The 15,708-nt window shown below is 36.6% G+C and overlaps 1 protein-coding gene across 1 annotated transcript in view; it reads left to right on the top strand.

Annotated features, from left to right (window-relative positions):
• Positions 1-15,708, top strand: part of LOC150081627 (glutamyl aminopeptidase-like) — a 253,803-nt gene that overhangs the window by 85,271 nt on the left and 152,824 nt on the right. The window contains exon 6 of the mRNA XM_090380268.1: positions 2,013-2,147. Coding sequence (XP_090236394.1) covers positions 2,013-2,147 — 135 coding nt within the window. The remainder of the gene's footprint in view (positions 1-2,012; positions 2,148-15,708) is intronic.

Genomic DNA, 15,708 nt, shown 5'->3' with positions numbered 1-15,708 from the left:
TTATTTCTTTGCAGTAACTGAGTCTTACTCAAAACTATTTAAAAAAGATGGTCTGAAAGAAGCTGAAAGTTTGTAGATTATTCGTTTTATTTTTGGGACTTCTAATATTTTGCTGATAAAGGGTTAAATGGAGACTAGATCAAGTGAATGGATTTATGATATATATTACCTCTACAGTGAAAAATATTTATTTGCACTTGTCTTTATTGCTTTTGACTACTTTGGGAAAACATTTTTCTTGATTCTGAGTAATCTGAATTTGTTAAACCACACCTTTGTGAAATTCTTGTAATGGAAGGCCTTTGCCAAAACCAAAGGCATTAATGTCAGTTATATGAAAACAAACATGTCATAGCAGATCAGTAAAGTTGCTTGCTACCTCATCTTGCCACTCTCTTTCACAGCATGCTCCAGTGAATATATGTATAGCATCAGATTACTGTCTCTTCATTAATGGACAACTAGGCATCCTCAATTAGGACTAACAACCAAGTAACGATATCTCCAGCTTGTTTTAAAAAAAGGTACCAGAAGTGTGAACGATTGGCAGTTTCTTTTTACCGTGACCACCTTAACACAAAAAATCCACTTCTTTGTGTCTGTGTCCACAATTGTCTTATACATTCTTGAGCATTTTTAGAACTTTTAAAATGTTATTATAATATTTATTTTTCCCTAAAGCTGCTTCAGTTCTTAAGCTGCTTAAGAACTGAAGTGAGTCCCATGTGTATTGCCGTGTAAATACACAATTAAATAATTGCCTTTCCAAAATTGAAATAAATTTTTAATAGCTTAGAATGCAGCATAGTGTTTCCATTTCTTATAGTCAGCATTCTGCAATTGTAGAATGTCCTTCATCTGGAATTAATCTCTGAAATGGTCCATTTAGGTAATAGCACTTGCTACAAATAAATAGAAGTGCTTCTGTCTACAGAGGAAGTGCTGTTTATATGCAAGTATTGAAGCTTTATTTTATAAAAATAGATGTTTGATATTTTATAGAGAACTTAATTTGCCATTATAATTACATACGTTACATTTGCCCTACTCGTATATTATTACCCATTTAAATAATTTTATTTGAAATTATGTAGAAGCAAGATAAAAATATTTTTTGCTCTTGCTCTCCCTCCCACTGATATTCCAGTTTTATTAAATGGTGCAGATAAAGGCACAAAATCTTGTGCTCAGCCTAACTTACTTGTATGTATTTACATTTGAAAGCTTTAGAAATATTGGCTGGTAATTTCACTTAAAATGCTTAGATATGACAAAATATGTCATAGCATTCATTCAAGTACTTTTCTAGTAACCTTTATACATTTGTAGAATTAGAGATGATAACCCATTGGAACTTGTTTTTAGAGGTCATTTGGCATCCACTTTGTTTGTTTGTTTTTTTTTTTTTTTTAACTTGAAAAACTGCTCTACTCATCTATCTGGCTGTAACTCATATCTTTAAAGATATTTTTTCCCTTGATTTTTCTGTTAATCAAGAATTTTTTATTGAGCAGGATCATAATGATACCTGTGTGTGTCTGAGTTGTCATATGATTGAAGCCAGACTAAGAAAGAAATTCTTATTTCTTTTTTTTTTTTATTTATTTATTTTTTTTGTTAGTGCATCGGCTTCTGTGGCCATAATGCACCTCCCAAGGTTTTTGCATTACTCTGATCCAAGGCTGAGGTGGGATTCGAACCTGCGACCTTTGGGTTGCCAGGCAGGCACTTTACCCACCCGACTAGCCTGGTCGGCTCTTATTTTTACCTGAAATTAAGAATTTCATTATCATATACAGTTTTGAATGCTGGTGTATAACCTTGAAATTCATGTTTTAAATTTAAGCATTCTTATGGCACAATATTTTTTGTTGAGATTTGAATGGCACTCTATGTAAGTTTTCTTTGAATAATTGTCATTTTGGTATTAATGTTTATCAGACTTTCATGTTGAATGGTCTTTGAGATCACACCTACTTCATACTGATATTTATATTCTTTAATTTTAACAGCTAGACCAGTTCATTGTGGATACTACACAGACTGCTCTGGTTTTGGATGGCTTGCAGAATTCTCACCCTGTTACCGTTGAAGTTAAAAATCCAGATGAAATTCATTCAGTCTTTGATACCATATCTTACAATAAGGTAATGTACAAATGATTATTATAAACTGAATGATAAAATAAATGAAGTGGAGGAATACAGCACTTCCATGCATGCTTAAACAAATTTAATTTGAATTTATTTATATAAATTTAAACTTTAAAAAGCTATACTTAATGATTTCTCTTAAAAACTTTGTGGCAGAAACATGCAAATAAAAGTCAAATTAGAACCAACCTATGGGCTTTATTCTTTTCAACCTACTTACATTCCTACAGACTGTCTAATATACATCTGTATGTGTCAATTTTTTTTTTTTTTTTGGCAGCCTCCTATGAGATACCTAGTAGGATTGTTAGTGGAGACAATCAATTTAAACAAACTTGCAACAAAGTATGCAAATTTGTTTAAAGTTAATTTTTAGCTGCACTTTTTTTTTTTGTTACTGAGGTAAGTAGAAACTGTAACATATGGCTGTTTTAAGTTAAAATTCCAAATTTTGTAAAGTCAGTTAAATAAATTTTAATAAATTATGAAAGGGGAAGTTATACAAAATAAAGATATTTGTTTTATCTTTCAGTAACAGACAATCCTAGTGAGCTGTAATGCTTAGGGATTCATTAGTATTTTGTCCCACTAGTAATAACAGTCAATCGCATGTGCAGATTATTCTGCATGCTGACATAGCATTAGTTTGAAAATGACTTGTGAACTGTAAAGTTCATAAGCCATTTTCAAAAAAACCCTCCTTTTGACCTTATTAAATTGTTTATTTAATTTTCATTTTCATTTATGTTGATAATAAATTTTTTTTCTCATTTTTTATTTATGCTTTTTCCCCTTTGACTTGTGGTTTATCAGAAAACTTGTGTTTTTATCAGAAATAAAGACATTTTGGTATTTTGTTTGCAATCCTAGTCATCAACACCTGACAAGAGGTTGGTTTTGTAAGTTATTATTATTATCATCATTAGCTGCATGGTGAAGGAAGCCTGAGGCTTCTGCTGTATCAGCCAAAAAAAAAAAAAAAAAAATTCAGAGAGAGAGAGAGAGAGAGAGAGAGAGAGAGAGAGAGAGAGAGAGAGGAATCACCAAGAAAGAGAAAAATGATGATATCCAGCTCAGGACCCTGAGGGTGCCAAGCCCATACTCACCAGATGTGAGTCCCTGGGGTTGTGTGGTAACATTCTTATTTTATTTCATCAATTTTATCTCTTAATTTACATATTTTTTGAAATGTAAATGACCTTCTATCACTATCTCCCTCATTTTTTTTTTAAATTTAATTTTATATATATATATTTTTCTTTATATTACTTTAATTTGCACAAATATACATATGCGTGCAAATGCGCCTAGGGATAAATTATATTAAGGGAGGCAGCAAAAGAGGTAAGCAAACCCTTAGCCATAATAGAGAGAGCATCTTTGGATTCAGAAGAGCTTCACGTGGACTTGAAATGCACAAATGTATCACAAATTCAGTTTTTTATTACCTTCTATCACTATCACCCTCATTTTTTATTTTATAGATACAGGTAGTTCTTGACATTACGAGTTAATTCGTTCCTAGTGCGTGCTCTTAAAGCAAAAACTCGTAAAGCGAGAATTTATTTCCTATAGACATAATGTTAAAAATTGGGGTTACGTTATCAACAACGAAATTAGTTAGCTAATTAGTTTACATTTAAACAATGATTGATTTATTCAAAGAAATGAAAACATAGTCTGTAAAATCAAGCAAATAATAATAGAGAAATTATTTATGACTTACAAATGTTAAAGAATGTTTATTCTTCATCACCATCATCAACTAAATGTACACTTGTTGATCACTCACTCATTATTGGTTTGGCACTCGTTGGTTTGTTGCACAAGGAGTCGTCTTCTTCAGAAATGCGTTGAGAGGTGTTTATTTCCAAGATAATCTTCTCTTTTCTTTATAAATTTCAGTAGCATGCATAAGCATTTTTTAACGGAACGCATAAAATGCACCTAACACGATTTGTGCGGAGTAACAAGTTTATGAAGCAAAAAAAAAAAAAAAGGAATGAAGAGAAGATTCTGAAATTTTATTTATGTTTTTTATGCGATTGAAGATTTCAGTAAAGAGCAAACACATTTCACCATGATAAAGTATAAAAACCCACACAATTCCAGCTATCGGTATTTTCACAAATGCAATAACATCGAGTTTACTACCCATTTATAATTAGATGCACTAACAGAAAAGCCCAATAAACTGGAAAGTGCAAATTGTTTTATGGTTGTGACTTCTGACTAATGTGCTTTAGCAAAATATCACAAAACCATTCAAAATTTGTTCTTATAACATATGATAATGATGAAAGTGTAGTGCAGTTAATAATTTGAATTGGTAACTAATACAATTTACACTAAACTAAAAATTTGTTAACAGGAGAGACTGCTTCTACAGTGATGAGATACACTTAAATAGAAAGGGTGCAAGAATATTTGCTGATGCTACCGAGGCAGTGTTAGGTGGGTCGGAAAACTGCTAGCTTGGGGGGGGGATACAAGGACTAATAGTTTAACAGTAGATGCAGGCAAAGGTGAAGGTGATTCTTGCACAACTTCTATTAGAATAAGTAGCGACCTGGAGCGAGGAGTGTTGGAGGTTTCAGGGATGGATGGCAGTCATCGTGAAATAGGTGGGTAAATGGGATGTGTTAGGGTAACTAGGAATAGGAATTGGTGCATGTATGCTTCCATATATACCAATGCTAGAAGTATAGTAAATAAATTTTATGAATTTTAAGTGTTGGTCAAGACATCAAAGGCGGATATTGTTTGGATAGCAGAGACATGGTGTCACAGAGATATAAGAAATGCAGAACTGGAATTTGGGGAGTACAATGTGTACAGAAAGGATAGACAGGATAGGAAGGGAGGAGGTGTTATGCTATTAATGAAGAAAAACGTAAAATCAAAAGAAGTGCACCCAGTTGATATAGATGAACAGTGCACTGTTGAGTCAGTTTGGTGTGACATAAGCGCTGCAAAAGCAAAAATAAGAGTAGGAGTGTTTTATAGTCCTAATGACTCGAATGAGTACAATGAACAATTGTACAGAGAAATAGAGTGGGCTAATAAATCAGAATGTCTTATAATGGGGGATTTTAACTTCCCAGATATTGACTGGAACTTGTGCTTTGGTCACTCATACACAAGTCAGACTTTTGTGGATTTATTGGATGATTGTTTTCTGCAGCAGCATGTTCAAGAGGCAACCAGAGAGGGTAATACTCTTGATCTGGTTATCAGCAGTGATCATTCGTGTATTAAGAATTTGCAGATAAAGGAACCACTGGGTGGCAGTGATCACAGTGTACTGATGTGGGATTTACTTCAAGATTTAATTACCATCGGGGGTAAAGGAAAGGGTTTTTGCTTCCGTAAAGGGGAGTACAGTGGTCTCAGACAGTTTTTAAATTCTCTACAGTGGGATCAACTGAAGATGTTACCAACAGTAAATTCTAAGTGGGAAGTATTCAAGGAGTTAATCGTGGATGCTACTAAAAGTTTCATACCTATTAAGAAATATGGTTCAAGGTTTAGGCCTAAATGGTTATCAAATGAACTAATGAGACTTGTAACAGAGAAGAAAAATGCATGGGATACATATAAATTAATTATGAAGCGACTCAGAAGCCTATGGCAGATATAAGCTAATCTGTAATCAGGTCACAAAGGAGGTTAGGCAGGCGAAGGCAGATTACGAGAAATCTTTGGCAAAGGATGCTAAGAAAAACAGCAAGGATTTCTTTACTTATATAAACTCTAAAAGGAATGGGATGAATCTGATTGGTCCACTTGACATCGATGGTTCGACTGAGAGCAAAGTGGTTTGTAATAACTGAGAGCAAAGTGGAGGAGAAATTGTTGAAGTTAAACATAATAAAAGCACTTAGGGGGGATGGGATCTATCCAGTTATTCTAAAGGAGGTGGCGGCAAAGCAACTAAGCAAACCCTTAGCCATAATTATGAGAGCATCCTTGGACTCAAGGGGAGGTTCCCACGGACTGGAGATGTGCAAATGTATCCCCAATTCACAAAGGGGGATCAATGGGTGACACGAGTAATTACAGACCAGTTAGTTTAACTTCTGTTCCAGGTAAAATAATGGAGTCACTGGTTAAAGATGCATTGCAGGATCATCTAGACAAGACTGCAGCAATAATTCAGACACAGCATGGGTTTGTTAAGGGAAAGTCTTGTCTGACAAATTCGATTGGTTATTATGATGTGGTTACAAAGGAACTGGATGCAAAAAATAATTTTGATATCATATATTTGGATTTCAGGAAAGCTTTTGACACTGTTGCGCATGGAAGACTATTGCACAAATTGGAGCAGAATGGTATTAAGGATAAGTTGCTACAACGGATAAAAGGATGGTTAAGTGGGAGAAGACAGAGGGTAGTAATCAATGGGTGCTGCTCTTCGTGGACTAATGTTATTAGTGCAGTCCCACAGGGTTTGGTGTTGTATCCACTGTTGTTTTGTATATTTATCAATGATATTGATGAAGGTATATCAGGCTTAATGTCGAAGTTTGCAGATGATACATAGGTTGGCAGGGTTGTTAATGACAGTAATGGCAGTGTGCTGCTGCAACAGGATCTAGATAATTTGGGCAGATGGGCTGAGAAGTGGCAACTGAAGTTTAACCTTGACAAATGCAAAGTACTGCATATGTGTAGAAGTAACCCGAGAGAGACGTACCAACTGTGTGGTACTACACTTAAGATGGTAGAAAATGAAAAAGACCTGGGAGTAATTGTGCAGTCAGATATGAAGTTTTCTTAGCAATGCAGACAGGCTGCCAGGGCAGGCCATGGGGTTTGTCAATGATATATAGGAATTTTGCTAGCAGGGAAAAGGAGATGATTGTCCCTCTGTATAAGGCAATGGTCAGGCCATGCCTTGTGCGTACAGGTCTGGAGGCCTCATTTTAGGAAGGATGTTGATGTGCTTGAGCGTGTACAGAGAAGGGTAACAAGATTGGTGAGGGGAATGAAGGGATCCTCTTACCAAGAGAGGCTAAAGTTCTGCAAATTGCAGTGGCTGGAAACTAGGTACCTGTGCGGTGATCTGATTGAGGTGTTATAAGGCCTTGAATGGGTTGAGCACGCCGAATTCTGATAGGATCCTTCCACTTGTTGAGATTAAGGGGGCATAAATTCAAATTAAATGAACCTAAGGGGGCATAAATTCAAATTAAGAAAAGACAGATGTAGAATAGATGTGCGGAAATTTGCCTTTAGCCAGTGGTTAATTGCTGGAACAAACTTCCATCTGTCGTTGTGAAAGTTGATAGGTTGAATAAATTTAAGGAGGAACTGGACAGGCATTTGGAGAGAAAGGTGTGTTTTTTTTTTTTTTTTTTTTTGCTGATGCTGCATAAGCTCATAGACTTGCTTTCTTGCATCAACTGCCACTACTACTGCTATAAAAACAACATTTTAGGGAGTTATATAGTGAAAATTTGAACTTCCAAAGTCGTGGAATGAATTACCAAAAAACGATGTGTTGTTGGGTGCACATTATGATATTTTTGCGATACGATGGTAACAGATTAATATCGTAAAGCACAGTACACTGTATTACATAACTTAGATAGTATGAACCAGAACTGTAATGCTCAATACATTCTACGTTGATATCAATAATTGTAAAATAATAAGAGAAGTTTATCTCAATATAGTATGTATAACACTTCCGTATGATACTCTCCAGAAATTAAAATGGAAAAATCGCAGAACTTATATTAGAGTAACAAATAGTTTAAAAAATAATTAAAAATCAATAGATTTGCGATGGGAAACATAGGCCTCAAATATAAAAAACAGATATGCTAACAAATTACAAACATTATCGGGAGGATCAAGACACATTCATACAAATTCTAACACATTGTCGCAGGCTTGCGACCAAGTCCGTACAAGTTGGGTGACAACCCTCCCGCATACACAATGTGCTACCACAAAATACGTCAGCTAGTTCGCGAACACTCTCTCGCCTAGCATTCAATGAACCAACATATCAACAGGTTACAAATCTGTCCTCTTATATGCTATTGCAGGACCAGATTTCACTTTTATCCAAAGGATTAAATTATAATTTACTACCTAAAAAACAGTGCATAATTGATATTGAATTTGGACACAATGTTCCCCAAAAAGATTTATATATTCAACAAAATTAACCAAGTCGTGAATAACATAAAAGAAACGAGACTTCCTAAATTGAATACACATGGTAGTTCAGCTTTACGTGAACTTCGGGAAAATAAAGACATTATTATACAGAGGACAGATAAAGGAGGTATAGTGGTAATACTCGATAAACCTGATTATATTAATAAGTTAGAATCAGTTGTTTCAGATACCTCCACTTATCTTGAAGTAGACCCAGCACTATTTACCAATTTAGTCAATCAGTACAATAAAACGTTAACCACATATCAAAAAAACGACTACATTACTATGGCTCAGTTAAAGGAATTGAAGGCCAGAACATACAATATTCCTGCACTTTTCGGTCAGGTAAAATTACACAAGACTGGATTTCCTATTCGGCCTATTGTTTCCTACAGAAACTTGGCATTTTCATCCTTAGCCACACATGTATATAGCATTGTAAAACCCTTTAGACAGGTGATACAATTTGGGATTAAGAAGTATGATACATTATTTAATAATCTTAAGGACTGTAGATTTGGCGACAATGACAATTTATCCTCACTAGATGTTACCTCATTATATACGAATGTAAACGTTGAATACACATTGGATATTATTTGGGATATGTTAAATAATAACTCGATACTGATTAATTATACGAAGCTTCCTATTAAGGAAATTTTTCAGTTAATTAAACTGTTAGTTGAGGCCAACTATGTCACCTTTCGAGACGGTGTACAAACAAATTTTTGGTTTGCCAATGGGATTGAGCCTGAGTGGCTTAATATCGGAGATCTATCTCTCAACGATTGAGCATATGCATTTGACGTCTTTTTGATCCCGTATCACATACTATGGGCAGTATTTAGATGATGTTCTAGTTATTACTGATAGTAGTACTATCCAAGACATTTTACATTTGTTTAATAATATTCATTCTAGGCTCAAGTTTACATTGGAAAGCGAGAATATGGATACAAAGTCATTAAATTTTCTAAATTTCACGCTTATTCGGGACTCTAGCATTAGCATTAGCATTAGCATTAGTAGAGGCATTTGATGCAAGAAAGCAAGCTTATGCAGCATCAGCCAAAAAAAAAAAACCCACTTCCACCTCACCCCTCTGTTCGTTCAAAATACCTGTCCAGCTGAGCCTTAAACTTATTTAGGCTATCAACCTCCACCACAAGGGATGGAAGTCTGTTCCACCAACCAACCACCCGCTGGCTAAAGGCAAATTTCCGCACGTCTATCCTACATCTGTCTTTCCTCAATTTGAATTTATGCCCTCTCAGGTGATATTTCTGAGCTAGAGGAAGAATCCCATCAGCGTTGAGCATGCTTAAACCATTCAAGGCTTTATACACCTCTATCAAATCACCTCGCTGGTGCCTAGTCTCCAGACACTGCAATTTGCAAAACTTAAGCCTTTCTTCGTAAGAGCACCCCTTTGTTCCATTCACTAATCTTGTTGCCCTTCTCTGTACTCGTTCCAGCAGCTCTACATCCTTCTTGAAGTGAGGCCTCCAGACCTGTATACAGTACTCTAGGTGTGGCCTGACCATTGCCTTATACAATGGAATAATCACCTCCTTATCCCTGCTGGAAAAATTCCTGTATATCATTGACAATACTCCATGAGCTACTCTTGCAGCCCGTCTGCACTGCTCAGAGAACTTCATATCTGCCTGCACAACCACCCCCAGGTCCCTTTCATTCTCTACCACTGTCAGTGTAGTAGTACTCAAATAAAATCCAGTTTAACATCTATCGAAAACCTATAAACACTGGTATGCTTCTGCATTATAACAGCCAACACCCATTCACCTACAAAAGATCTATTATCTTTAATCAATTTCTTAATGCCAACAAATATTCAACGACGGAATCTGCTTTGGGCTCAGAAATACAAATATTAACCAGCAGATTCTTAAACAGGGGCTATCCCCTTGCTACAATAAACTGAATTAAGGTACAAGCTAAGGATAGGATACAAAATACTACACTAACCAACAACAGTAATATCAAAAAATACTTTATTACTGTCCCATATGTTGAACAGTGGCACAAACAGCTTAACAGATTCTTTAAGGCGCCTCCGTAGCCAGGTGGGAAGGAGCAGCAGTGCGTAGCACACACTTCTTGATTAGACCGGGGTTCGAGCCCGTCACCACCAAATACGGAGGATGCGGAAAGTTCAGGGAATGACCACCACTTATCCCTGGAGCAATATGGCCTTAGTTGCTAATGCTCCTAAAAACCAAATAACAAACAAACAAACAAACAAGATTCTTTAAAGATACCGAATTTAAAATTGTGGCCAGGCCAATACGAAAATTACACACTATACTGAACAATTGCGCAGTCCTTTCCTCATTCGCAACACAAATTAATGACCTGGTATACAACATTTCTTGGAGCGTCTCCCTTCCCTTCGAGGTGGGAAGGAGCAGCAGTGCGTAGCACACGCTTCTTGATTAGACCAGGGTTCGAGCCCGTCACCACCAAATACGGAGGATGCGGAAAGGTCAGGGAATGACCACTGCATATCCCGGAGCAATATGGCCTTAGTTTCTAATGCCCCGAAAAACCAAATAACAAACAACAAACAAACAACAAACAAACAACATTTCTTGCAGTGATTGTGACTCATCTTATCAGGGTTCAACGTGTTTCCTTTGAATATTCGTGTTAATCAACATGCGGCCTCAGTTCGTGCTTCTCATTCAGCAGTGTCAGAATTAGCCTTTCACACCGTTCACGAAAAACATACTTTTTTATTTAAAAAAAAAGTGCAGCCATTATCAACCCACTGCAGGATGGAAGTCTCCTCAACAATTCATGCCGTGGGAAATGGACCATAATCTGCCACGCTGGTCCAGGGCGGGTTGGCAGATCGATCGTATTCAGCAGTCAGGGGCTTGAACCCCGGTCTACTCAAAGAGCATGTGCTACTGCACTCCCACTCCTGCCCACTCGGCTACGGATGAGGCCAAAATACTTAAGTGTCCAATGTAATTTTACGCGACTATTATTTGCAGAAACCTTAGAAATTAAATTACATGACAATTCTGTTAATGTTCGTTGGCCATATCTCATCTCCAATTCGTGGGCTTTTACACGCATGCACGAAGACAAATAATCCCTATTTAAGTTTCATCTCACCCCTATTTGGTAATTTTCATTCCTGTGATCACGACATATGGTTGAAAAGTGTCAGCTTCAGGAAAGAAAATCGTTTTGAAAAATTTTTTCGTTAAATTCTTTTAATTCATTTTCTTATTTTTAATTACATTAAATTGATTTTTAATTATGTTAAATTGATTTTTAATTGTGTTAAATTGAGTTTTATTGTGTTAAATTGGTTTTTAATTATTTTTTTAAACTATGTGTTACTCTAATGTAAGTTTTTCGATTTTTCCATTTTCATTTCTGAACATATCGTACGGAAGTGTTCTACATACTATATTGAGGTAAACTTCTCTTTTATTTTACAGTTATTGCATAACTACACGCATGGTTTGAAATGCTATATTTATGAATGCTTAACATTCATTTTTTGCAATTAATATTCATATTTTTGATTTTGTTGATACTTGATACTTTGAAAAAAAAAACCTCGTAAACCCGGGAACTCGTAAAGTGAGAACTGCCTGTATATATATTTTACTTTATATTTGCACAAATATGCATATGTGTGCAAATGCACCTAGGGATAAATTATATTAAGGGAGTAAGCAAACCCTTAGCCATAATAGAGAGAGCATCTTTGGATTCAGAAGAGCTTCATGTGGACTGGAAATGTAAAAATGTATCACCAATCCATAAAGGGGATCCAAGGGTGACATGAATAATTACAGATCGGTTAGCTTGACTTCTGTTCCAGGGAAATAATGGAGTCACTAGTTAAAGAAGTAATGCAGGACCTTCTGGACTAGAATGAGGTTAAACTGCAATCGCAGCATGGATTTGTTAAGGGGTAATCCTGTCTGGTCAATCTGGTTGGATACTATGATGCTGGATGCAAAAAAATAATTTTGACATCATTTGTTTAGATTTCAGAAAAGCTTTTGATTCTTTGCACATAAATGACTGTTCTACAAATTGGAGCTGTGTGGCATTAAGGGCATTACTGATATGGATAAATGGTAGAAGATAAGAGGATAGTTTTAAATGGGCACTAATCTTCTTGGACTAATGCTTTTAATAGAATCTCTGTTGAGTTCTGTGCTGGGCCCATTGTTATTTTCTATATTTTTCATCGATGTTGATGAAGGCATATCAGGCTTGGTGTCTAAGTTTGCAAATGATATGAAGGTTGCAAGTGATTAATCACTATAATCAGGGTATGCTACTGCAACAAGATCTAGACAGATGGGCTGAGAAGTGGCAATTGAAGTTTAATATTGACATGTACATGGTATGCACAGAGAAGCAGTAATCCTAGATTAACATACCAACTGTGTGACATCACACTCAGGATAGTGGAGAATGAAAAATACATAAAGTAATTGTGCACTGAGATATGAAGTTCTTTTGACAGTCTGCCAAGGTTCTGTCAGCTCATGGGATTTTGTCAATAATATACAGGAATTTTTCAGCAGGAATAAGTTGATTATCCCATTGTATAAGGCACTGGTCAGGCCATATATTCAATACTGCATACAGGTCTGAAAGCCTCATTTTAGGAAGGATGTGGATCTGTTGGAGGAGGTGCACAGAAGGGCAGTGAGATTAGTGAGAGAACAAAAGAGTGCTCTTACAAGGAAAGGTTTCATTTCTATAAACAGCAGTGCGTGGAGACTAGGCACCTTTGGGGAGATCTGATTGAGGTGTTTAAGATATTGAATGGATTGAGTTAGCTCAATGCTGATAGAATCCGTCCTCTTGCTCAGACTACACACTGCATAACTTCAAACTGGGGGAGGATGGTTATAGGGTAGAGGTGCATAAATTGCCTTCAGTCAGTGGGTGGTCAATTGTTGAAACAAACTAGTAGAAGGGATGGACAGGTGCTATACTAAGCGTTGGCTTTTTTTTTTTTTTTTTTTTTTGCTTTTGCTATATAAACTTTCTTTCTTGCATCATTTGTAGTTTTGAGTGTTATGCAGCATCAGCCAAATAAACTCCATCCATTCGCTCCAAAAGCTTGTCCAGTTTGTCCTTGAATTTATTTAAGCTATCAACTTCCACAACAACAGCAGATGAAAGTTTGATCCAACAATCAACTACCCACTGGCTAAAGGAAAATTTCCACACATCTATTCTACAACTGTCTTTTCTCAGTTTGAGTTTAGGCTTCCTCAGGTTCATAATCTGAGCAAGAGGAAGAATCCCATCAGCATTCAGCTTGCTCAACCCATTCAAGGCCTTATACACCTATGACAATTTGGTGAATTCTTTGGGAGAATTCAGTGTATAGCAAAACAAGACAGAAAATGCAAAATTTTAACATGCCAACTGTAAATCGTGAATTTAGTGATCATGTTACCATTCTTTATATTTTTGATGGATTGTCCTATCCTATTTTGTTTTTTAATGCGCATTTAATTTTTTTTATTTTTTTAAGAGATCCTTTAAAAAAAGGTTCCATGGACAATATTAAAGATTGAGATACAAGAGAACCTTGTTTGTACTTTATTTTCACTTCTGTAAATTTCATTTTTAGAAAATACACATGGGGGTTGTTCCAGAGATCAAAAGTAGAGGTCATTAATGGATGTTGGATGTTTAATGCACATCTGATGTTCAGTTACAACCCAAGCTACAGTTTTTATTGACAGAAATTAGCAGTAGTCTATCATGGGTTGATTAAGGTTATGTGGGTAAGCTTCCCTGGAGATTGTTTGTCAGGGTCGGAATTAGAATCCGTCTCCTACATGGTAAATCTCTCTGGCCAAATGAGACATTTTGACGAGGGTCTATGGCAGTTCTCGATGCTCCTGTTTAACGATCATTTGATGATCTGTTCCTGTAGAGCTTGAAGGACAGGGTGGATGCCCTCGAAGGATTAAAAGTGATGTGCCCATCAAGCTCTCAGCTGCCCACACCAATGCCAGAGCTTGCACTTGGTCATCACGCAAATGCCCCGAAGGCAGAATGTGCTGGTCCCAAAGGAACTAGTAGTTGTTGGTGACTCTATTGTCAGGAAAACGGAAAACATGCTTTGTAAAAAGGATAGGTGGAACAGGACCAGGGTAAGTCTGCCAGGGGCAAAGGTTGATGACGTTGTAGAGCGGATATCATCTTTTAAGGGCACAAAAGGTGATATAGTCGTACACGTTGGCACTAATGATATTAAGAGTAGGAGACCGGCGGAATTACTTAACAAGTACAGGTCACTGTTGAAAAAAAGCCGTGAATTAGGGTTGAATTTGAAAGTGTCTGCAATTCTGCCCAGACACAATAGAAGGGAGTATATGATGAGAGCCCTGTCGATCAATTCGGCCCTGGAAAGATTGTGCAAGGCTCAAGGGGTAGAATTTTTTTTTAGCCTGGTCTGTACTTGTTAACAGGAGAGACTGCTTCTACAGGGATGGGATACACTTAAATAGAAAGGGTGCAAAAATGTTTGCTGATGCTATCGAGGCAGTGTTAGGTGGGTCGGAAAACTGCTAGATTGGGGGGAGACAAAGACCAATAGATTGACAGTAGCCACTGGCAGAGGTGAAAGTGATTCTTGCATTGCTTCTATTGGAATGAGCCACAGCCTGGAAAATAAAATGCAGGATATTTCAGAGACTGCTGGGAATCATTGGGGTATAAGTAAACACATGGGTTGTGTTAGGGTAGCTAAGAAAAAGAACAGGTGCATGTATACTTGTGTGTACACCAATGCTAGGAGTTTAGTAAATAAATTTGATTAATTTGAGGTATTGTTCAAAACATCAAAGGCAGATATTGTGGGGATTTCAGAGACGTGGTGTCACACAGATATAAGGAATGCAGAACTGGAATTTGGGGAGTACAATGTCTACAGAAAGGATAGACAGGATAGGAAGGGAGGAGGGGTTATGCTATTAGTTAAGAAATACATAAAATCCAAGGAAGTGAAGCCAGTCGACATTGCTGGACAGTGCAGTGTCGAGTCAGTTTGGTGTGACATAAGCATTGGGAGATCAAAATTGAGAGTAGGAGTGTGCTATAGGCCTAATGACTCTGATGATATATAATAAGAAATTGTACAGGGAAATAGAGTGGGCCAGTAAATCAGAGAGTCTTATAATGGGGGATTTTAATTTCCCAGATATTGACTGAAATTTGGGGGCTGGTCACACACACACACCAGCAAGACTTTTGTGGATTTATTGGATGATTGTTTTGTACATCAGCATGTTCGGGAGGCAACTAGAGGGAGTAATACTCTTGATTTGATTATCAGTAGTGATTCTTCATG

This window comes from Mastigoproctus giganteus, chromosome 8 (assembly GCF_048544385.1).
Source record: "Mastigoproctus giganteus isolate SK-2022 chromosome 8, ASM4854438v1, whole genome shotgun sequence".
Lineage (NCBI taxonomy): Eukaryota > Metazoa > Arthropoda > Arachnida > Uropygi > Thelyphonidae > Mastigoproctus > Mastigoproctus giganteus.
Note: the sequence above shows the minus strand (reverse complement) of the source record. Positions and strands in the feature narration are given on the sequence as shown.